Genomic DNA, 25,000 nt, shown 5'->3' with positions numbered 1-25,000 from the left:
GAAATGCATCAATAACCTGCAGATCTGATAGCTACAGGCCACACAGGAAGACTCGATTGCTGTTTTTGTTGTGTTTGGACCTAATCAAAATAGGAAGCAGGTCAGTGTCCGGGTGGAGTTCACACCTACAGCTAGCTCTGTCCCGCAGAATGAAAACCTCCCCACCATAGTCTCAGAGCCCTTTATTATCGAGGCCAGTGTTAACCAAATTTTACACTGAGTAAAAGAGTATATTAAAATAAACTAGATAAAATTTTAGTTACTAATTCAGATCATATATAAAGATTTTCAGTTGAATATAAAAGATACCTTGGCAAAGCAAACTCAACAGCAAACTTGCTCTATTTAAAACGGCTTGCTGGGGCTGGACAGGCAGCTGAGCTGGTGGAGCTCTTGCCAAGCATGCAAATTGACAGCAGTGTAGCAAGTAACTGAACAAACAAAGTAGTCTGTTGGAATATGAAACTCTTCTAAAAAACTTTTATTCTGTGTTCCTAGGGCAGGAAAAGCACAAAGGTAAGGCAAGATAAGTTTCAATTAGCACATGCATTGCATGGGGTGGGGTGGGGTGGTCCTTTCTGCTGTACACTGCCTTCAGTGCACTGCCTTCAGTGCACTGCCTTCAGTGCTCCTTCACTGTACAACAAGACTCTTTCCTCTGCTGTTGCTTCCTCATCAACTCATGGGATTTCCTTTAACCAAACACATTTGCTTCAAATGCTCCATGTCCTGGTTCAGGAGGGTCCTATCCTCATGACAGAGGTAAGTGGAAATGATTCATACCCTTAGGAGGTACCAACAATCTGTCAAAGATTACATTTTTTTGTCTCTTTGCTTTCTTATAAATCTAAGGATTGAACCCAGGTCTCACCTGTGTTAGATAAACACTCTAATTACCTCTAGCCTAGTATAGATACAAATAATACACAGGCCAAAGAAGTCTCAAGGGAAATTCTAAAACATTATGAATTAAATACAAATAAAATATCAAAATTTGCAATGGGTGACAAAAAATATATTTATAGAAAAATGAAACAACTGAGTATTATTAGAAGACACAAAATTAGTAGTTTATGACACAAGAAAAAAAAGATAAAATTCAAATAACTAGATGGAAAAGAAAATGTTACAGAAAAAAAAAAAAACAAAAAACTTAAAAACAGGAAATAAGGGCTAGAGAGATGGCTCAGCGGGTAAGAGAACTGACTGTTCTTCCGAAGGTCATGAGTTCAAATCCCAGCAACCATATGGTGGCTCACAACCATCAGTAACGAGGTCTGATGCCCTTTTCTGGAGTGTCTGAAGACAGCTACAGTGTACTTACATATAATAATAAATAAATCTTAAAAAAAAAAAAAAAAAAAACAACAGAAAATAAGGGGTAGGGGAGATGGCTCAGAAAGTAAGGTCTTGCTATGTAAGCATGAGGGATTGAATTCGACTCCAAATAGCTCAGTGCGCTCCCCAGCAGTGAGGATCTCTGAGGCTGGCAGATAAGCCTAACCCTCACTCAAACACTTAAGCGATGGCTCAGTGATTAGGAGTGCTCCCTACTCTTACTGAGTTCACACCCAGGTTTCATCCAGGCTAGACAGCTCACAACAGCTGGCACTGCGCTTTCTGCACTTTCTGTGCTTTCTGGTCTCTGTACTCACACACGCACATATCCCCCCACACACATTACAAATAATACAAATTATTTATTTGTTTATGAAATGGAGAGTGACTGAGGAAGACACCCAGCCCCGAGCTCTGGCTTCCACATTCATGTACACACATAAAATAAATAAGGAGGAGAATCAGTGTGTAACCAAACGGTTTAGGCTTCTCTAATATTGAGACAGGGTTTCATTTTAGCACAGGCTACTCTCTGAGCCACTATGCAGTAGAGACTGACCTTGAAATGCTGCTGCTGCTGCTGCTGCTGCTGCCTCCAGCCCTGGAGTGCTCAGGCATATAATTACCTGTACTGACCACCATGCCCTGTTTGTGTCGTGCTGAGCACGGAACCCAGGCATCCTAGGCAGGCACTCTAACAAGGAACCTACATACCCAAAACCCTGGTTCTTTGAAAAGAAAGCAAAACTGCTAACTCTATAATCAAACTAACTACTTTTGAAAAGGAGGGAAGACAGAAATGACTTGACTTCAAGGATATTCACTAGCAAATAAAGGGATATTATAAACTCTCTTTTTACTTAGATGAAATGGGCCATTTCCCTGAAAGACATAATTTGCTAGAACTCTTAAAAAAGACACAGTTACTATCTGAACAAGCCTATACCCACCTCACAACTCTCACTCACAGAGCAGATAGTACACCCAGATGTTCCACTTGAGGGGAATAGAAGAGAATCTCCAAGAGAAACTGCCAAGAAAACAGGCAGAAGTCCTCCCTAACTCTCAACATCTCCTATTTGAGTCTAACAGCTCTGAGATGCAGACTCTGGAACTCAGTTAACAGTGCAATCAACACTGTTTTGCCAGCCACATCAATGCCAAATACTTAGGAGAGGAGCAACTCCAAGGACAAAGGTTGTTCCCAAAAGTTTCTGCAAATAAAAAACTATTTAAAGATTAGATATATTAATTACAAGAATCAGTATAAATTAATTTTTTTCTTAATTTCTGTGTATAGTTTTCAGTATCTGTGTCCAATCACCAATTCAAGGATTAAGTGAGACAATACAGAGCATTCACAAGAGAAAGACCCATAGAAGAGTGCTTAGCTTATTCTGTATCAGAAACAGTGACAGGAGAAAGCACACTTCTGTTCTGGGTTTGAGGCTACTGGCCACACTGGGTTCTCAGGAAGCAGGGGGAGGAATGTTAGTTACTGCTCGGCTCATTTTTCCTTTATTCGCTCTAGCATTGGGGTGAGCCTTTCACCTCAATAACCAACTGAGGAAATTCTCTCCTAGGCAAGTTAGAGAGCTCCGATTCCATAGTGAGACCCTGCTTCAGAAACAACACACAATGTGAAGAGTGCTGGGTACAGGATTTTCCATGCTTAGTCATTTCAGGGATAAAGTCAGTACTGAGTACGTCAGTCAGAAGCTGGGGGTGAGCCTGGACCTGGGGTAAGGAGAGGGAAAGAGGCATGGACACCATACTCATTAGCAACAATGAAGAAAATCATTCCTTTTCCATTCCTGTAAAACAAAAGTCAACGAATGAACAGCAAAAGCTTTAGAAGAACAGGTAACATAAGGGCCAACATCAATTATTAGTCACAGAAGACATAATAAGAAAAGTAATAGCAAGAAAAAACTAACAGCACAAATGTTAGAGTTTATACACCAAGACTGTTAATCAAATCCCTCCAAAAACTAAATAAACAATCAAAGCATAGTGATTGAAGTCAGGAAATAAATGGCAAAACATGAGAATGTTGGGGGTGAGAGCAGTTATAAAATCATGCTGCTCAGTATCATACAGAGGCCATCTACAGCTGTACACTTATACTGGTATTAATGAAATAACATTAAAGCCAACATTTGTCACATTGTTTCAAATTCTAGTGCCCGGTACATTAACCGGCATGTGTGTCAAGAACCTCAGTCCTGCAGAATTCTAGAGGAGGAAAGAGCGAAGCCGAGTAGAGAAGATGGGTGGTGGGAATAAAAACGCTTACCACTTTTAAAGGAGCGCTATAAAATATAATCAGTGCCTGGGAAGTCTGCTGCAAACTTCAGTTCAAAACATGAAAATGAGCCGGGCATGGTGACACACTTAGCACTCAGGAGGCAGACACAGATGATCTGAGCTCGAGGCCAAACTGCTCTACAAAGTGAGGTTAATTAATAAATAAAAAAGGAATTATAAAAACATATGTTAATAAAGAAACTCCAACTGGGGCATACACATTCCAAATATCTAACATGTTAATGGCAAAAATTGACAGCACCGGTTAAGATGCAGACCAGTTTAAACACCTAATGTGTGTGTACACAGATGCAAAATGCATGAAAACTTTATAGCCTATGATGATCCTAGTATTGTTGTTAATAGAAAAAGATGTATTTTAGCATTTCTGCCTTAAAGCTGCAACCCCACTGCTTTTAACAAGCAAGCTCCTAAAAAGAAATCTAGAGATTGCTAAGAATGTATATGTCTCAACTAACATTCATTATGTGTATAAAATTATTATAATCACAAATTCTCATATATAGCCTATATGTGTGTGCATGCATGCTATACACACACACAAGTTCTAAAGGCTGTATATAGCAGTATAACTGCTGGTGGTCTAGCACGTGCAACTGCCCTGATGTCCATGTCCAGCACCACAGTATAAACAACAACAACAAAAAAACTAAATAATTCCAAAGTGAGGTTTATCTGTGATGTTTTCATATTTTATACATAGAACACAGTCACAAATATTTAACCCTACACACTGGCATATATACTCATTTGGGCAGCTTAATGCTGTTGAAGCTGTGATATGCAACGCATTAAGGCACACATGAAAACTAGGATGAACTACTGAAGGACTTGAGGCAATGTCTCATCAGGGTCTATACATCTATAGCTATCAACTCATGTGCACACTTCTTTTTACTAGGGGGAATATCCCAGCGGGGTCTATACATCCATAGCTACGTGCCCCATGTGCACACTTCTTTATTACTCCTTAAACAGTATTCTACATTGAACTCTGGATTTCAAGTAATCTAGAGATGTAATAACATATATGCAGGTGGGAGGCAGGAAGGGCAGGGATCTTGTTGGTAGCAAGCAGGGTTAAAGCAAAAGCACTGACCCACTGCGACAGCGCAGTATATCTAAAGACTACTGCCTCTTAGGGTCTTAAGTCTGGGCATCGCACTACTGACAGACTGGACTCAAAATGGATTTGAAACACACAGGAAAGGCAAAGTTTACAGTAAAAACCCAAACAAAGTAAAAGAACAACAAAATAACTTCCCGGGCCGGGATACAGCTCAGTAGATAGACTATCTGACTAGCATACACAGTGCTCTGGTTGAGCCTGGTGATCAACAGCTGTGATGAGCAAATTCTCCCACTTCCATTCTCCACGTCACTGGGCGAGCGATGGGATTACAGGCGTGCAACACTGTGTGAGGCTCTTTACTTGGTCTGGGAGTTGACTCTGGCTATGAGGCTGGGGCAGCTCAATGCTGTTGAAGCTGCTGACCTATCTCACTGGCCCAAAAGTCTATGCAGTCATACAATCCCTATAGTCAAGGATCCAGGTAGAGCTTAGGGAAAGAAAACTCATGCATTAGTTATATGCCTATTTTCGTGTAAATAAGAATTGCTGAATATCATTCAATATTTCTGGGTGTAACAAATTGAGGGCAGATGACAATACTACAGCTAAAATAAAATTCTACAGGAAGTCTACAGGGCTAATCATCTTTGCCACATGTATTTTCACTCCATAGTACATTGTATTAAATGGATATTTTTCAAAGTTGAGTTTCTGGTGCACAAAATTGCTTTTTTTGTTTAGCAAAATCACCAGGACTAAAATAATAAGTAAATTTGGAGTAAGAAAAACAGGGAAAATCAGAAATAAAACCTTTTGTTTGGATAACTGTCACCAAATATTCGATTGGTTCAAATAAACTAAGGGTCAAAGATCTCCCGCCTCGTCGAGTGAGCCAAAAGAACTGCAGCCGGTTGTTTCCTCTCATTGCATTGCCATGCGCTCGTGCAGATAGGACAGAGGAGAGGGTTTCATACAAACACATCCTGGAAAAAGGCATTAAGCCACTCTCATCTCCAAACACATTTCCAGGATCACATGACACTAAAACATCAACGTTAAAATAATGTGACTCCACCAATCGGGGGTTTAGTGTATATATGCTGTGATACTTAAAGCCCAGAAATTATTATTTATAGTCAGGATTCACCTCTTGAGTAAACACCAATCATCTGTAAATTAACTGGTAAATTAGACTATTATTTTAAAAAGGAATATTTACATGTGTTCCGAGGTACCAACCGCAGTGGTGAAGCCAGTTTCTGCTATGCAACCTTAATGACTCTGGCTCTGCGTCTGCGGCTATAGATGGACAGGGCCTAAGCAATCCAATACTGTGCACTTGGAGTTCTCACCACCAACAATGGATACAGTGAGAAATGTTCTAAGAAAACAAGATTAAATAGGGATAATATAGCTTTTGTAAAAACCCAAAAAAGCCAAACCAAGTGTAGAAATAGTAGCACTCAGGGTGGTACCATGTGAAAAGGATTACATGTTACCAAGATAAAGTAATAGGTAAGGAGAGATGTTTCTAGTTTCTGCTTTTGTCTCCACTGTGCAGCTATGACAGAAAGGCTCTGGAATTCTCTCTCAAATACTGAGTCATCTCCAGTGAGTTCAGCAGCTTTTATGCCAAACAGCTAAGCCGTGGTCCCTCGTTGTTCAGTGGTGTGCTCTCCCTAAACAACGGCCATTTCAGCTTCAGAGACAAAGCAGGCCACGGTAACAACTGCATACATCAAGTTGATGATAATGTACCAAGTTTCTGTTCTAAACAGTACCAGCCATCCTACTCACATGTACAGCACACTGTCAACAGGCCAAATGGGAACAGGTTATACAGCTGGCCTTCAAATGATAAATAGTCGGGCGGTGGTGGCGCACACCTTTGATCCCAGCACTTGGGAGGCAGAGGCAGGTGGATTTCTGAATTCAAGGCCAGCCTGGTCTACAGATTGAGTTCCAGGACAGCCAGGGCTACACAGAGAAACCCTGTCTCAAAAAAAAAAAAAAAAAAAAACCCAAAAACCGAACAAACAAACAAAAAACCAAAACCAAACCAAACCAAACCAAAACAGAAAAGAAGGAAGGTCTACGAGTACTTGTTTATCTATACTAACAATAAAAATGTAACTTAAATAGTTCATCTTCAAAACTAAAGGAAAAAAAGCCTCACTTTTAAAACTTCCATAGACATGGCTACTCTTTCTAAGAGGTGCCTCACAGCACTGAGTTTTAGTAAACTGTAACTGAAATACAACAGATCTATGATGAAGTCTATGGCCACAGACTCTAGGCTTGGGTGCTGGGGGCCCCTCCCCTAATTCTTACTGTAAGGACTACTACAGTGCCTTGGCTCCTTGGACTTTCCCAAGGGACTAGAATACCATGAAATATCAGCTTTTCCCTGGCATAAATTATGCTGTATTGCCCACGGTTGTATTCCGCTCTCTTCCCACAGCAGTTTTCCTCACGCTTTGCCCGGAAGGACTAGTTTGAGGCTGAAGACTCACTCTGCACACCACCACCTATCTGTAATGGCACAAGGCACTGACAATTCATTCCTAAAAGTAGAGACAGTGCCATCCTCAACTTATGAAAGTAAGGGGAGGGCTGGCGAGATGGCTCAGTGGGTAAGAGCACCCGACTGCTCTTCTGGAGGTCCGGAGTTCAAATCCCAGCAACCACAGGTGGCTCACAACCATCTGTAACAAGATCTGATGCCCTCTTCTGGTGTGTCTGAAGACAGCTACAGTGTACTTACATATAATAAATAAATAAATAAATAAATCTTTAAAAAAAAAAAAAAGAAAAAAAAGAAAGTAAGTAAGGGGAGCTGCAAGAACACCCAGACATAAGAAATCACATCAAGAGAGACAGCCCAAGAACTCTTATTTCCATCTTCATGGGGGTTCTGTGGACTCAAACTCAGTAGTCAGGTAAAGCACCTTTACTTGATAAGCCAGCCACCGCCCCAAAATCAAGGCACAGAGGGAGAGACAGAAGTGAGGACTGGAAGAAAGTGTTTGGTTCGGGCAATTCTACTCTGTGAGGATTCAAAGAAACTACTATGGTTCCAGCCTACATGGCACAGACCAGCACACCCTCCGCCAACACTCCACATGACCAGATAGTAAAACTAAGCCCCAAATATTTCGGAGCACTTTCCTTTGTGTGAAAATTAAATTATGAACTGTCATGGCCACTTCTTGCTGAAAACATTAAATATGAAAGTGATACTTTCGCCAGGCAGTGGTGGCGCACACCTTTAATCCTAGCACTTGCGAGGCAGAGGCAGGAGGATTTCTGTGTTCGAGCCAGCCTGGTCTACAGAGTGAGTTCAAGGGCAGCCAGGGCTACACAGATACTTTCTTTCCATCATCCTCTGAATACACTATGATCTGTGTCTGAGGCTGAGTTACAGGCACACCTTTAGTTTTATCACTTGCTTCCTTCTTAAATTCTAAACTGTGCAACATCTAGTAGCTCGTGAACCTGATCGTAGAATTAAAGGAGTTCCGGCGCTTTTTTAATGAAACCATTACCTTTGCTAAGTTAGTGAGCATCTTTGGTTACTTGGTACCATGCAGAATATTTTCCCTTGGTCAACCAGCAAGGTTTACAGCTTGGTTAATGAAGCAGCTTGGCTTAGCCTGTGTATCCTTACTCACCCATCAGGATGCTAGGAATCGTTGGAAGAAGTCCAAAACTGCACTTATTCAATCCACTGTGAACTCCCTACTCTCTGGTGAACTTCTCTATCAGCACATAACACACTGAGCATTCTAAGCCCTTTCCACACCCAGTGCGGGAACGTCAGCAGTCGAAAGGACTCCCCTTTCCTCTCGTGTTTCCCTATGCTCTTAGTACAATTGCTTCTTTCCAACTTATCTTCGTTCCCCCCCCCACCCCCCGAAAAAAAAGCCCACTCTGTTCTACTCAGGAAGGGGCTGCTCGAATTTTCAAAGTTAGCTCCTCTTACTTTAGTAATTACTCTGTTTATCTTCAGTTTCCCTCCTACCCTTACAACAAAAACAGCTCCACTCTCCCCGACACCACCCCAGTGTAATCCAGGCTCTCTATGGAAAAAGGAGGCAAACATTATCTCCGAAGCTAAACTAATCTGTCTAATACCAATGGATCACAATGTGCCTGTGCTTAAAATCCATCCATAAGCTATTCTACCCATCACACAATCGTTCTCAAACCAACCTCCAACCCACGTATGCTCATATAACCACGGTGGGAGATGTACTGATTATTTTCTACAACTTTCAGTAAATATACTTACACTAATCCTGCTTCTCACTCTTTATTTTCCCATCTAATCGTCATCAACTGTGAGATCTATACTAATTTGAATAAGTCAGAGATGAAACAGAACCCTTCCATTTTGCTGGTCCCTCACTGCCAGAAATGGAGCTGTACAGAGCCTTCTTGGGTTCTGAGATATTCTAGTAGAGAGATGTCATTTCCCCTGGAAATCTATGTAAACTCGAATTTATAAATATAAACCAAAAATGCCAAATCCCGAGCCCTCGGGGAACTTTCTAAACTGAGAGTGAACAGAACGGCAGCTGAACTAAAGCCCCAGGATCTCAGATGTTGTACTCAGTATAAATTATAAAATGCTTCTTAAACACAGGCAAGCCCAAACACGAGGCTTTACTCTTACATAAAGGTGGCTGGTTTAAAAAAATGTTTTCTATACCACCATTTTTTTTTTTAATGATTGCAGGCTAATGCAAGACCAAAAAGCAGTAAATAAACAGTAAATCAATTGACTTCATTGAAACTGACCTGGCCCAAAGGGAATCTTGTTTGTTACAGAGTGCTTGGTTTTAAATTTTTTACTCAGAGTAAAGATGTTTACTGATTGAGCTTTATGATTTGTGCAGATAGTGACTATCTGCCAGTTATACAGACGCAGTAAGTACCCACCAGAGTGCTGCCTCCCGACTAGGTAGAAAGAAACTCTCCTGAGGCAAGTACCTGTGCTTTAGATAACAGCACTGAAAGAGTACTGCAGGACCCCGCTCTGAGCAGTGTGGTTCTGCTAGTTAACTCAGGCCAGGGGATCTTGACGGAGGTTCTTTTGAAGGTGACTTAAACATCTCCTGTGCTGTCATGAACTTATGATATGGTGGAAACATACTGTAGAAACACAAGGTGGGAGATTAATATAAGAAATCATGTGATCTAACCCATCTTGACAACAGGAAGGAATAAGAAGGTTCTTTTATTTCAAAATGCATTTTCTTTTTATACATAGTTTCCTATAATGTGTCTAGATATGGATCTTTTGAAAAATCAGCTATATTTAAGATAAGTTATGCCTGCTAGTTACATTAAAGCTAGTAAGTTATAAAATGCCCTCCCCGATGGGCATGCTGGTACATACCTTTAACCCCAGTGCTCAGGAGGTCAGAGGTACCCAGAATAAGAGAGGCATTTCATAGTAAATGTTTGTTTGCATCTTGAGAAAATGTGACTGAGAGGAGGGGAAGGAAGGAGAGAAAATAAGTAAGAAATAAAAGAGCAAGCCAGGAATGGTAGAAGGTTAGGACTACCTCATGTTAATTCTACCCTACATATGGGTTACACAGCAAAGAGAGGGAGCAGAGGACATAAGAAGCCCCGAGTCTAAGCCCCGGCAAAGGAGAACTATAAAATGCTCAAGAAGGATCCAAAAGTAAGCACTACCTCAGAGCTGCAAAGAAACTCGCTCAAGTACTACTTAACCTTGGCAAAAGTAGCCGGGATTTCCGATACAGGGATGGTTTTCAGATGGGTTTTCAATCTTGCTACAAAACCAGTACTTAATTACATTTAACAAATGTGCCCGTAAAGCACCAACTGAAAGCAGTTTCAACTACACTGTGCTTTACAAACGTCCTTAATGCTTTCTGTAGCGACAAATAAAACTACTGAGCTTAAAGTAAACAGGATTGAGTAGCAGGGACAGTAATTTACTACCAGAGAAAGTCTGTCACAAAGACTGAACAGTGGCGGAGTGGCCTGCACTTGATCTTGCCTTACCTGAACATTTGCCTAACAGCTCTGTCTGCATCCCCTGGGGGCAGTATGCCCAAGGAAAAGGTCTAGCATGGACTCCTCGGCTTTGTACAGAATGGTACTTTTTTACAGAATGGTTCTTATAAAATATTTTTACCAAAACATCATTCAGCTTATTAGGGTCTAAAATGACTAATTAAAAAAAAAAAAGTGGAGCCTTAATTTTGATACTTCCAAAGTGATAAACTTTCTGCTACTAAGTTAGCTCCTTCCCTTCAGCCTTGCTACACAGTCAAGGATGGAATTGCACTCCGCAGCCTCCTTCCTGCCTGTCTCCTGAGTGCTGGACTGCCAGTATGCTGCACCACACCACGTTTCTGATCTGCTGGGGAAATCAAACCCATTGGTCATGCATGCTGGATAACTACCAATGTGGTCATATCCCCAGCCCCACCTACTTACCTCAAAATGAAAATGTTACCCTAACACCAGAAAGTTCCTGTAGTCATACCACAAGTAACATTTAACTAGTAAACCATACATTTCAAAAACTTTAAAGTTTGGCAAACTAAGTGATTTTTAATTACTGTAGAAATACAATTTGTTTGAGAGGCAAATCTTGTAAGTTGTGTTTTACTAAATCTATATATGCAAAGTCTGAAGAAGTGGCTGGTAATGGATTGTGACATACAATTGGGTAGACTTGATGTCTAGACAAGATAATACCCAGTAAGAGCTGTACTTTTAAGAACGTTTGTAGCTTGTCTGATAACAAGGAAAAACAAAGAATGTTTCTATTACGTGAGGCGGGCTAAATGCTTCACATATGACAATAGATAGAGCTTCCTCTATTTGAAAACAATTTTATTTTACCCTATCACAAATTGAAAGCGGAATCTTCTCTGTGTCCACACTCTCATTAACAATTCCAGGATGGCTGTTCGTCACCTAATCTTCATTTATGGACGTCTTGAGAGGAGGAGGAGGAGCAGGAGCTGAGAGGGCTGGGACCAGGTTGCTGACAGAAGCTGTGAGCAGGCCCTGTAAGGAGAGAGCTGTGCCACAGATAACTGCTCTCCCACTACAGATGCAGGCACCACTCAAGCTGGGCAAGCACTAACAACTCACCACACATACCCAGTGGCAACTAAGAAGGTGGTAAAAACTCAAAGTACATAAAATTCTATTATTAAATCTAAAATAACATGGAAGAAAGAGTGCAAAAGGTTGGACACACAGCTAAACAGCAGCACACTTGCTCAGCACTGGGAAGGCCTGGATTCAATCCCCAGGAAAACAATAAAACACACCAGGCTCGTAAATGAAAAGAATATTGAGTTTAGAACATAAAATAAGATTTAAATATTAAAAGTCAAAGATTATATAATCTAACCTTTGCAGACAAGCTATTTTTAAAAAGTTACAAAAATAATTAAAACGTGAAATTTAAAGGAACCTAAAAATTGACACCTATGACTGGAGCAGAATAATATTGACTACCAGCCCATGACTAGGCAGAGAGCAAAATGACTTCTAAACTGACTTGATGCTTCTTAGGTGGAGCGGCCGGATAGCAGTGCCTTATTGTGATACAACACGTACCAGGGCTATGACTGACATGCCTGCCCTCAATAAGAGCAAACCTAGTGTGTATACTTGTACATGTGCATGTGTACCTGTGCAGTAGGTATATATCAGTTGAGTCTTCTCCACATTTAAAGAAAGCCAGAATCCCCATCACCAATTGCTAGGAGGTTCACTCTACTTTTTATGTTCAAGAACATTTCCCTTAAAAGACATTGCTACCCTGAAGATGGGGGTGGTGGTGGTGGTGGTGGTGGTGGTGGTGGTGGTGGTGGTGGTATATTCCTTTAATACTGGCATCCCAGAAGTCAGGAGTCAGGGGCAGGCAGATGTCTCAGTCCTTTGAAGGCAGTCTAATCTACAGAGTAAGTTCTAAGACAATATCAGGGCTACACAGAGAAACTAAAACAAACAAACAAACAAACAAACAAAAACCTACCAAACCAAACAAACAGACAAAAACCAAAAAACCCCCACCTAACCAAAAAATGTTCCCACCCTCACCATATTCAACTAGGAATTATCAAAAAAAATTTTTTTTTTCAGTGAGCAAATAAAGTTTCATTAAGCAGCAGTATTTTAGGATGTACTGTGACAGAGACGGAGGTGTGGGAATGAACTCAGAGTACCTTCTTTTCCTATTATAAAACAAACAAAAGGACTAACCCTGTAGACTTTAGGAACACCGTGACAGAAGTGTCCTTTAGGCAGAGGACATGCCTGTCAGCCAAGCCATTGCTTAAAACAAGGAATCTAGGTTAGCTTCTGCAAGACAGCAACAACAGCAGCATCAACAACAACAACAGCAGCAGCAACAACAGCAACAACAACAGCAACAACAGCAGCAGCAGCAACAGCAACAACAGCAGCAGCAACAGCAGCAGCAGCAACAGCAACAACAGCAGCAGCAACAACAGCAACAACAACAGCAGCAGCAACAACAACAAAGATTATTTTCAGCCACATTCCTACAATTATGTTGATTTTGATATAATTAATTATATTTCCTAACTTCAAAGATTCACAAATGATTAGTACAAGCAAGAAATTAAGCATTCTGTACAAATTCATGTTCTGGAGTTCTTCTTTGGCCTTCCTCATGAGGTGGCTATGTTTCAGCACATTCAGGATCTATGAATGGGGATCTACTTACCAGGCACTCTGATGACCTCGGGCAGTCTTTCACCCACTCAGCTCTTCCCTACTGGTGCTCTGTAGGCTGCTTGAGCAGAGAGCAGAACCAGGAGGCAGCATTGCCAACTGAGGTAACCGGGGGGGGGGGGGGGGGGAGCAGCAGCCTTTTCTGGTTGGATCTGAGCCCTGATCCACAGGAGGGAATATCTGCGACTGTACAAATGATCAAAAGCCCATGGTAGGGAAGGTGCCACCATATTTTGCTTCCTTGCACACGGCATGCTTGTTACTTGCCATCTGAACAACTGCTTCTGGTCACAGACTAGAGCTGCTGCCCACTTTGGTCACAGAAGCTTCTTTCTCCAGTTAGTTGTGACTGTAGAGGCTAAAACATGGTCTAAGTGTCTAAAGTAAGTGATGTTACAGATGTTACATGCTTGGCTCTAAATACGACATCTCTATCACCAACTCCTAGGTTTAAGGACATTAAGGAAGAGAGAATGGGGCAGAGTGTTATGAGATATTTTATAGGCTTGCAGAGATGGCCTGTGCACTCTAACTCTTAGCAAGTGTGATCACCTGAACAAAATTGGGCCCCTCAATACTGCACCCTGAAGTGGGGAGCGGACAAGGTCCCACTCCCCACAAGGCTTTACTCACAGTGGTTGCTACTGCAGGAGGGAGCGGCATTTCCTTTTGTGACTGAGGCAGTCATTGTTGACTGAATTACCTGCACTCTTACAAATAACACCCAATCCATGTTCATGTAAGTAACCCTAATTAAACTCACTAACTCACAAACAGACCGATCCTTGGTGCTTTATAGTGCATAATTCTAGGTGTGTGGCAGCTACAGCATTAAAGTCAATCCCTAAAAGAGCTCACTCCAAATGCTTCCTTTCTTGCTAAGTGCAGGTGGGCTCTCCCAGAGCAGCTCACTGTGTGCCAGTCTGGTGACCCCGCCTTGAGCCATCTTCAAAGAGCAAGCATCTCTGTCAGTGGAGGTAGTCTCGAGCACGAATTTGTTTCCAAAGGGCAGCAGCCCAGTATGTCCTCCACGCAGCTAAGTGCCCAGATTCAGTATTTTTCCACCTTCAGAATATGATTCAGTTGAGAACAGGCATGCTGAGTGAAGCAGGAGTGCTCTGCAGGAGCTCTGAGTTGAATGACTAATGTCAGTGCTACAGGGTTAAACTGCAGTGGCTAGTTAGGAGACCAGTTCTCATTTCTTACATTTTCCCATTCAAAACACAGATGATTGCAAGTGGAACACACTCAAGTGACTGACATTTCTATGCATTATTTCTACATTCAATTTCAAAAGCTTATAGATTGAATATGTTTTAACGAAATTAACATGGCTTCAAGTGAGCCAACCAGCTCTTGGAAATCACATTCAAAAATATAAAATTGACACACAGTGAAACAATAGAAGGCCAAATAATTTGAGAGAAACTTACACACGGAATTAAGACAATAATGGGACTCCATAGAGCAACCTGTGTGGCCCTCAGATAGCCTTTTCACGACAGGCCTGGCTAGCCACTGGTTTGGTCACTGTGCAGTAGGCCATGAGGAAACTCCAATAGGCTGCACCACGGAAAAGCAACCAAGGCCCTGGGCAGAATGGGACCGAGGCTCAAAGATGTGGAGAGTCCTAAAAAGCCTCCAAAGTCATAGCACTGAACACTAGCATTCTCAGGCCACAGACGGGAAGAAATGCTTGGGCTGTGATTGAGTTACTTAACACAAGATTCTCGCTGCAGAGGATGGAAAATGTGCTAATGCTGACTGGTGTCTTCAAATCTATTCATGTGCCAGAATCTTAGCAGATCGGATGCTGCGATACCAGCATGACATTATAGTTATAGAAAACCCAAATCCCAGGAGCTAAGGAGCCCCCATGTGGTTCTTTTTTTAGTCATGTTAAATATTGATTTAAGGGCTTATATAGGTTTTTTGTTTACTATCTTTGTATATCACCTATGTTCAGTATCCATGTTTAACCATTGATCATAGAACTTTGTTTAAACCAAGCCTTATAGTGATGATTTAATGCCTTTTTGTGTATTTTACTTGGTGTTGGGAAACTGCCATCTGATAATCTACACAGTTCAGGGAGCATGTCTTTAATAAATAATGTCTCCTGATTAAAAAAGCCTTAGGGTTCACACTCTAAAGTACAACTTAACGGGAATGGCCTGAAAAAGACAGGGAAGAAGGTATTACATACTCTTAGAAAAATGTGCCTTGATCTCATGCAGAGCAGGTAGAGACTGCCTCTTAATTCAGAAAGGTCCGGAGTTCAAATCCCAACAACCACATAGTGACTCACAACCATCCGTAACAAGATCTGACTCCCTCTTCTGGAGTGTCTAAAGACAGCTACAGTGTACTTACATATAATAAAGAAATAAATCTTAAAAAAAAAAAAAAAAGAAAAAAAGAAAAATTTCTAACCATACATTTATTATCATGTGCTAGCTTCCTGAATTTGGGGGGAAGGGGAATTCTAGCCTTACTTCCTCTCATGTGTGAAAGTCAAAGTCTGTAACAGAAGAACGCCCGGAGATCATCTCTTTTTCAAGGTAGGGCCTCATACGTAACAAATAAATGTTTTCTTGCCTCTGTTTCTCATAAACAGGCACCTGTCACCTTGCTCAACTGTTTTATAATTTAGTAACCATTTTAATTCTTTAGTAATACCAAAATGTAGTAATTCCATTTTCTCTCTTTCCCCCACCCCTTGCTGGCCCTTCACCCCTTCTCTGACAAGTTTCTGGGTGGCCTGGAACTCAGAGGTCCTCCTACCTCTGCCCCAGCATCGGAATTAAGTGTGTGCCGCCATCCCCATAATAGAGAGCTGACTCTCTTTATTTCTTTGGGTCACTAGCCATCCAGCAGTCTCAGCATGCGTTACCAGCAGCTATTTCATGCATTTGAATGGCAGCTATATATAAACAGTCCTTCCACTCCAACATGGGTAGTTTTCCAGAGATCTATAAAAATTGACCTCATGCTAAATAAAGGAATGATACATTTGTCACAATCGAAGTAACCAATTATAAATAAGAGTACAAAGAAACAGTGAAGATATTCATAAAAGACAACACAAAATACTCCCCACTATTTCAACTGAGTTTTTCTTCTAGTTATATTCTCAAGAGAACTTGTTTTCAAAAATGTACAACTCAGGAGGCTAGACACATGTTAAGAGTACTGGCTGCTCTTCCAGAGAACCTGATTTCAATTCCCAGTACCCACATAGCAGCTTGTAACTGTCTGCAACTCCAGTTCCAGGGGATCAACACCCTCTTCCACCCTCTGAAGGCCCAGACACTCATACACAAAAGCACATAACATAGAAACTAATAAATCTGAAGAAGAGAATCGAGCACAGGCAGCAAAGGGAAGACCATGAACTCATTCATGCACCAACAGCATCTTGAACTGGCACTGGTAAGGGTGCCACGGAAGCAGGGCAGGCAGTAACACACGACAGCTTCAGAGGGTAAGTGACCCAGGAACCACCCAAAGGTCATGGTTAGGGTTAGGACTTCCCCATCATCCACCGAGCAAATCCTCTCATGAGTCTGCTATGCTGAATCACTGTTGTAGGTGGCAGAGATATACCACTAGGCAGCATAAAGTCCTGCCCTTGTGAAGTCTCTGTTACAGTAAAGAGACACAGGAGTCAAACACATCAAGTGAATTTAAAGAGGAAAAAAAAAATACTGACATGGTGGCTCAAATGATCAACCCAGCATTGGGAAACTGAGGCAGCAAGACTGCAGTGAGTCTGAAGGTGGCTTTAGTTCCATATTAGCCAAGGCTACAATATGAGACCCCATCAGGAAACACAAAGGAACCGCATGACCCAGAGACTGAGACCAGTGAATGCTGGGTCTTCCTGGCTAGCCACTTCACTGGTTCTGAACTGAACAGAACCCTGTCTCAGAAAAGATGTGACACATGGGACACCTGAGGCTGTCCTCTGGCCTCTACACATATTCAGTGGACTTCTGGAGTTTCAAGTGGAAAAGACAAACCACTCTATTAATTCAGTGCAAACGCTCACATCACAGAGCGCAGCAGCTGTGCCTGTTGGAGGATGACATTCTCACCTGCTCAATCTCTTTGGTTTTCGAGGCAATGGCTTTAGAGCGGCTGCTGAGCTGGCTATCTTCATACAATTCTGTCCCATCTGTTGTGTTTGACTCGGGTTCTTCTGTCTGGTCAATAAATAAAGGTGCTGTGGATCCCGCCTTGAAAACACAGGAAGTCCTCAGTTATTTTCTTGAAGGACACGGAGCATTTGGGATGGTGTATACGGTCACTGAGAGAAGGTTATATTGCAAGGAAAATGTATATTGTCATGATACTTAATGAGCGTATATGAGGGAGGTCAGGGGACCCGGCTGTTACTTTTCTCAATTTGTGTGAGACTCAAACTCAAAGAATAAAGAGCTGATTCTATGGAAAAAAATTAAAAAGTGACAAATGCCTTGCCAGATTAAACAAGAGAAAGGAAGGCAACCCCAAATTGGTAAAAATAAAAAGGAAGCATAACAGACACCTGTGAAATTCAGAAAACCATAAAGATACAGGCTTTAAAGCCCATTACATTAGTGGCTGGAGAAATGGCTCAGCAGTTAGGAACACCAAGTACTCCCAGGGTTAAGGTTAGTTCCAACCACTCACATGGCAGCCATTGTCTGTAACTCTGGGCCCAGGCACATACATTCAGACAAAAACTCACACATAAAACAAATAAACAACTGAAAGCAATCCATTACCAGCAATAAAACTGGAACAGTAATCAAGTTTCTGAACTAACAGAGGCCTACACCAGATGTACTCATTCCCAAATTCTATCAGCATGCCAATACTACTTAAATTATTCCATAACTGGAAAGAGATAAACAGAAGTATTCCAAATTATTTTTATGAAGCCGGTATGGTAGTATTCTGATACTAAATCTAGACAGACAGGCAGACACACACACACATGAAAAGAACAATTACAGAAGGATCTCCCTGATGAGCACAGATACAAAATTCTCAACTGAACTTAAGATCATATCAAGATCACTCATCATGACTAAGCTGACTTAATTCAAGAAATGTGAGGATGGTTCACATATATAAATTAATACACTGTCCATCAAGCAAATATACTTAACAGAGAATATATATGACCATTTCCTTAAATGCATCCTTTCTTGATAAAAGTCACAGCAACTTTACAGAGGAAGCATCTCTCGTAACAGAAACAGTCTGTGTAAACAAACCTAGTCAGTCATCATGTTGTTAAATGAGGAAACTCTAAACATTCCGTTAAGGTCAGTAACAAGGCAAGGGTGTGCAGTGAATCTACTACTATTTCATGTAGAGCTTGAAATCTCAGCTAGAGCAGTAATACAAGCAAAGGAAACTTGTACACAATATACTTCTGTACATGAAACCCTAGGTTGCATCCTATTGCTGTGATAAATTACCTTTACCTTTGTGGGAGAACAAAATAGGTGTATTTAACTTAAACATCCTGCTCACAGTCCAGCACTGAAGGAATCCAAGGCAGAAACTAAAGCAGAGCCATGGAGGACACTGCTTACCGGCGTTCTCAGCATGCTTTCTCACACCCCAGGACTACCTGCTTTGGGGTTACACTACCACCCAGTAAGGTGGGCCCTACCACATCAATGAATCAATAAAATGTTCTACAAGTCATATATGTCTGGGTGCCTGCTTATCTATATGAGCACTATGTTCATGAAATACCCAAGGAAGCCAGGAAAAGGCATCAACTGAAGTTAAGTAGTTGTGAATGACCTTGTGGGGGCTGAGAACCCAACGTGGGTAAGTCCTCTTTATGACAACGCTATCTTTCCAGCTACACTACCAAATTCTTATTTGGACAAATACTTCCAGCAAATTAATAGGATTTAAAAGTATCTGATTCTTTGAAAATACCTAGAATAGTGATTCTAAATGTTTATAATTCTGTGACCTTTCATACAGTTCTTCATGTTGTAGTGACCGCCAACCATAAAATTATTTCATTGCTAATACATAACTATAATTTTAATATTCTTATGAATCATAAATAACTGGTCTTGGGTGGTCTGTGAAAGGGTTGTTTGATCCCCGCAGGGGTCTCCACTGACAGGCTGAAGTAGGGGATGCCTGGCAACAGCTAGGCACAGGTAAAAACACTGGGAACAGGACCTACCAGTGCATAGGATGAGGCCAACAATGAAAACACTTGTGCAGCAAAGGAAAGTGCCAAGTGAGTGAAGAGCAAGTTGTCAGAAAGGGGGAGAAAGCCTTGCCAACTACATATATATATATCTCAGAGGATTTGTGTCTACAATACACAGAGAACTCAAAAACTTATACATAAAGAAAACTCAATTTTAAAAAAGGCTAAGGAACTGAACAGGAAAAAAAAAAGAAATCCAAATGGCTAGTGGATACAAAATCTTTTCAGTATTCTTTTTTTTTTTTTTTTTTTTTAAAGATTTATTTATTTATTATATGTAAGTACACTGTAGCTGTCTTAAGACACTCCAGAAGAGGGCGTCAGATCTTGTTAAGGATGGTTGCGAGCCACCATGTGGTTGCTGGGATTTGAACTCCAGACCTTAGGAAGAGCAGTCGGGTGCTCTTACCCACTGAGCCATCTCACCAGCCCTTTTCAGTATTCTTAGCTATAATGGACATACAAATGAAATCTACTCTAAGATTTGACCTCACGACAGTCAGAATGACCATCACCATCAAGACTGTGGTACATACAAGTGGCCACAAATGGTGTAGGTGTGGAGAAATGGGAACCCCCCACACTGCTGGTGAGAGTATACTGGCGGCTTCACATGCTGATCTGTAGCTTAAACAAACATCTACAACGACAACTGGAACCCCCGTTGACCAAGCTACACCTCTCCTGGGAATGAACTGAAAGGACTTCATACTTCATATCTTGTTACAAGAGAGTTGCACTCACGTTCACTGTCACTCTGTTCACAACAGCTAAGAAATAGAATCAACCATGGTGCCCATCTGCTGATGAATAAATAATATAAATGTGCTACCCAGACACAACTGAACATCACTAATTGTAAAGGAAAGTGAAATCATGAAATAAACTGCTAATGGAACTTGAAAAAAATTATACTGAGGTCACCCAGGCACCAAAAGAGAAACACTACATACCTTCCCTTTCTTATGTGGATCCTAGCTTCAAATCTTGTTTTGTGTGTGTACTGGCAAGTTTTGTGTCAACTTGACACAGCTGGAGTTATCACAGAGAAAGGAGCTTTAGTTGAGGAAATTCCTTATATGAGATCCAGCTGTAAGGTATTTTCTCAATTAGTGATCAAGGGGGAAAGGCCCCTTGTGGGTGGAACCATCCCTGGGTTGGTAGTCTTGGGTTCTATAAGAGAGCAGGCTGAGCAAGTCAGGGGAAGCAAGCCAGTAAAGAACATCCCTCCATGGCCTCTGCATCAGCTCCTGCTCCCTGACCTGCTTGAGTTCCAGTCCTGACTTCCTTGGTGATGAACAGCAATGTGGAAGTGTGAGAGAGGGGAGAGGGGAGAGGGGAGAGGGGAGAGGGGAGAGGTATGGGAGGGTTAACCAAAATGAAGGATAGATCAAGATGAGGTCCAATGATATAGCAGCCCAACTGAAGAAAACATTTAAGATAGAACAGCCAGGGCTGGAGAGATGGCTCAGAGGTTATGAGGACTGACTGCTCTTCCGAAGGTCCTGAGCTCAAATCCCAACAACCACATACTGGCTCACAACCATTCATAATGAGATCTGACACCCTCTTCTGGAATGTCTGAAGACTGCTACTTACATATTTAATAAATAAATCTTAAAAAAACAAACAAACAAAAAAGACAGAACAGCAGAACACATGTGATATGAAAAGTGAGGGATGGGGGGTACTGGCAGCTAAAGGGTTAAACTAGAAAAGGGCAGGGGATGGAATAGTGAGTTAGGTTAACCAAAAATAAGAATGAAAAGGCCCACCAGTTTGTGTGCTGACTAAAAGCAACAACAAAAGTTAAAGGAGTTTGAAGAGACAATGCTGCTTCCAGAAGACAGGGTTATTACATGAAAATCTCAGTACCAGTCACCAAATATCACCCCCACAAGCTGTTGGTCAGGGAGGCCCACAGAGACACTGAAAACACTATTCTCCCACCCTGGCCAGGGAACATCTAAGAAGGGGCAGGAAGAACCTAAGAGCCCGAGGACAGGAAGGAATGCCTGACAGTTGTCCTCAGGACATGACCTCATGGCTGTCACACACGTGAACCCACAGCCGTTGTTACTTGAACAAAGCCTACAGAGGATAAAGACAGTCACAATTACATCAGGGACAGAAGAAGACCTCAAGAGGTCCCTGCTCTGGCACACTTGCTATTGGCAGCTGATGGCTGCTAAAAAAAAAAAACAAAAAACAAAAAAAAGTCACATTTCTTTCCCTGAGATCTCAGGTGGGCTGTTATGTCTCCGTGGATGACCCACAGGCAGGCACAGGGGCAGCACTGACTAGACTCAACGGGCTTAAAACACAAAAAACAACACTGGGAGAAAATAAATCTGGAGGGAAAGTGAGGAGATACGTTAGGGAAGCTCAGCTGTAGCTGGATTGAAGGGAGAGACTGAACACACACATGATCAACATATGTACATATGTATGGAATTTTCAATAAATTAAAATAAAATTTAATTTACACTCAAAGGAGACCTTGGGGATGAGCTCTCTGCTCTTCTGTCATGTGAGGAACAGAAATCCTCCCTTCAAAGCACAACGCATTCAAGGATCACATTAGAACTCAAGACCATTTTAGATTCCACAGCTAATAGCACCATGACGCTGTCCTTCCCTGAATTCTGGTCTGTGTAAACTTCCCAGTCTCAGGTACTCTGGGCACAAGTGAGCAGCTCCTCATCCTGTACTCCAAAGACAGGAGTTTGGGGACATAATGAACACATCACAGGCAACAGGAGACTCTGTAAAAGCAAAGACAGTGAGGAAAAAGAATGGAGCCAGCAAACGGTGCAAGTGAAGGTGCTCCATCCACAAGCCTGATGCTCGAGTCAGATCCGGGAACTCCATGGTAGGAGAGAAGCACCCCCAGAACGACACTCTGACCTCCACATATACTTAGCGGCATGTGCATGGGCACGCGCGCGTGCGCGTGCAAACACACACACCCCTCTGTCTTTGTCTCACACACACACTAAATTTTAAAAAAGAAAAAAAAACACAAGGTGGATGGACTAGTGTATAAAGGTATTTGCAGCTCAAGTCTGGTGACACAAGTTCATTATTCTAAATTATTAAAATAATCAACATTAAGTAAATAATCCAATATTTCCCTTATCTATGCTTCAAGTATTACTAAGTGCTAAGGACAACTTGATATATTCTATATATTTACTTAAGAATATTCAAAAATACCTGTAATCACACCTAAGATAACAAGAAAACTTTGACCTATTTAAGAGAATATTACTATCTAAACAACAAGCCAGCACTTCGCACACAACAAAATAACAAACAAACAAACAAAAGGGAGACAGCTCAGACATTCACAAACAAGTCTTTCTGGATGCCATAGCTACCACTGACTGATGTACATTACACAGTAAGCATTTGGAGACTGACCCTTTTAACGTGCGTGAAGACATGGTTAAGACAGTATTTTGACACACGAATCATCTTGCCTGCCATAAGCCTTCTATGCAGGGTTGAGATGTAACTGACAGGCCCTAGGCTCACCCCAGGGCCACCAAAGAGGAGGGAGGGGCAGAGCCAAGTTGCTCTTTTTGTTTTGTTTTCCCTTCCCTAAAACGCGTTTCTCTGTATATTCCGTCCTAGAATTCACTATGTAGACCTAGACCTGCAGAGATCTATCTTTGTTCCCAAGTGCAGGAATTAAAGGTATGTGCCACCACCACTAGGCAAGAAAAGAAAAAAAAAAAAGCCATTCATTAAAACACTTTTCCCACACTCCTCCTTTGTGTGGTAAATTCAATAACCAAAAAAAAGAGAGTTTTCCCAAGCACATGCTGAGGTCCTTTGTCCTTTTTTTTTTTTTTTCATTTTGAAGAAAGATAGAAACCCATGCACAGCAGGCTGTCCTCAAGAGGCTCTGATGATGACCCTGCCAATCCTCTGCCTGCACCTCCTAAACAATGGGATTACAGGTGTGTGATAGCACGTAGGACTTCCATCAGTTTAAAACCCAGACAGAATGAACACTGAGGTGTGAAACAGGTGAAATTAAAGCATACCTCGAACTCAGGCATTTCAGCCCCGTTACTGTCCTCTGACTTCTCTAGTGTCTCGCTAGCCCACTTGCTCTCAGCCTCAGCAAGTTCCTTCTCGGTTAGCCTGCTGGGTTTGTCTAACACCTAAGGGAAATGGAGAGACAGCTTAGGTTCTTAAAGGCCTCTAACAGCAGGAAGCACAGTGCACTGAGAGCAAGCATACCCGCTTTTCACTCCTGCAGAAACAACTGACAAAGTGCCAGGCTCTTTAAGGGAATTGTATTCTTAGCACAAGAAAGGCTGAGGAGGGAGAACTGCAAAAGCCAGAGGAACAGAGCTGTACAAGGAGACAATGTTTCAAATTAACAACAACAACAGAAACACAAGACCCAACCCAGAATTCCTGTAAACAGCAATTCCTTTAGGACACATGAAGGGCACACACATCACTAACATTTCCATTTACATAGAACTTGAAGAACCCATCAAGGGCCAGTGTAAAAAACATGATAAATATATAAGAATTGTATTCAGGATACAGCAAACATTACACTGATTACAACTTTTTATCTTTAATTTTGTTGAAATGGTTGACATTTACTAAGGCAAATCTTTTTTAAAATCTGTATCTTTTTGTATTATGTAGCAGTGTTATTTCTCTGCACGTATATCTGTGCTTCACATGTGATCTTGTTGCCTCCCACCCCGCACCCCCCCCCTGCATACAGTCGGGCCGGAACAGGGCACTGGGTCCCCTGAAATTAGAATCACTGATACTGTGAACCACCACGTAAGTGGAAGGAGTCACGCCCGGGGCCTCTGGAAGAGCATTTTTCTATCCCTAAGGTAAATTTAATGCATAAGAAAGGCCTAAATATGTTATCTTTATAATCTGTAATAAGTTATATAAAGCATACTTCTTGCACAAGAGGTTAAAGACTTGAATTTCATTGTTTCTGTGTAACACTACTCTCTTTCTGTATCAAATGCAATACAGTAAGAGCGTGGGCTTGGGAAGGACTGGCAGATTACAGTATGCAGTGTTGCTCAGTCCCTTGTTAGAGCGGGCTTATTTCCTTTACAAAGCAGTTGTGAGAATAACAATAAAGGACTTAAACCAAAATTTAATGTATGGTTCTTTCTCCTTTCTATATTCACTGACAAATTTATTATACTAAAGACGCCTTAGTAGCCGGGCGTGGTGGCGCACGCCTTTAATCCCAGCACTTGGGAGGCAGA

The 25,000-nt window shown here is 41.6% G+C and overlaps 1 protein-coding gene across 8 annotated transcripts in view; it reads right to left on the bottom strand.

Moving 5' to 3' along the window:
- Positions 1–25,000, bottom strand: part of Pphln1 (periphilin 1) — a 78,891-nt gene that overhangs the window by 3,976 nt on the left and 49,915 nt on the right. For all 8 annotated transcript variants that reach the window (XM_021216473.2, XM_021216472.2, XM_021216471.2 and 5 more), the window contains 2 exons: positions 23,786–23,905; positions 17,596–17,736 (listed from right to left, as the gene is read on the bottom strand). In XM_021216473.2, coding sequence (XP_021072132.1) covers positions 17,596–17,736; positions 23,786–23,905 — 261 coding nt within the window. The remainder of the gene's footprint in view (positions 1–17,595; positions 17,737–23,785; positions 23,906–25,000) is intronic.

Source organism: Mus pahari, chromosome 17, assembly GCF_900095145.1.
Source record: "Mus pahari chromosome 17, PAHARI_EIJ_v1.1, whole genome shotgun sequence".
Classification (NCBI taxonomy): domain Eukaryota; kingdom Metazoa; phylum Chordata; class Mammalia; order Rodentia; family Muridae; genus Mus; species Mus pahari.
The sequence above is the reverse complement of the archived record's forward strand: the minus strand, read 5'-3'. Positions and strand labels throughout refer to the sequence as shown.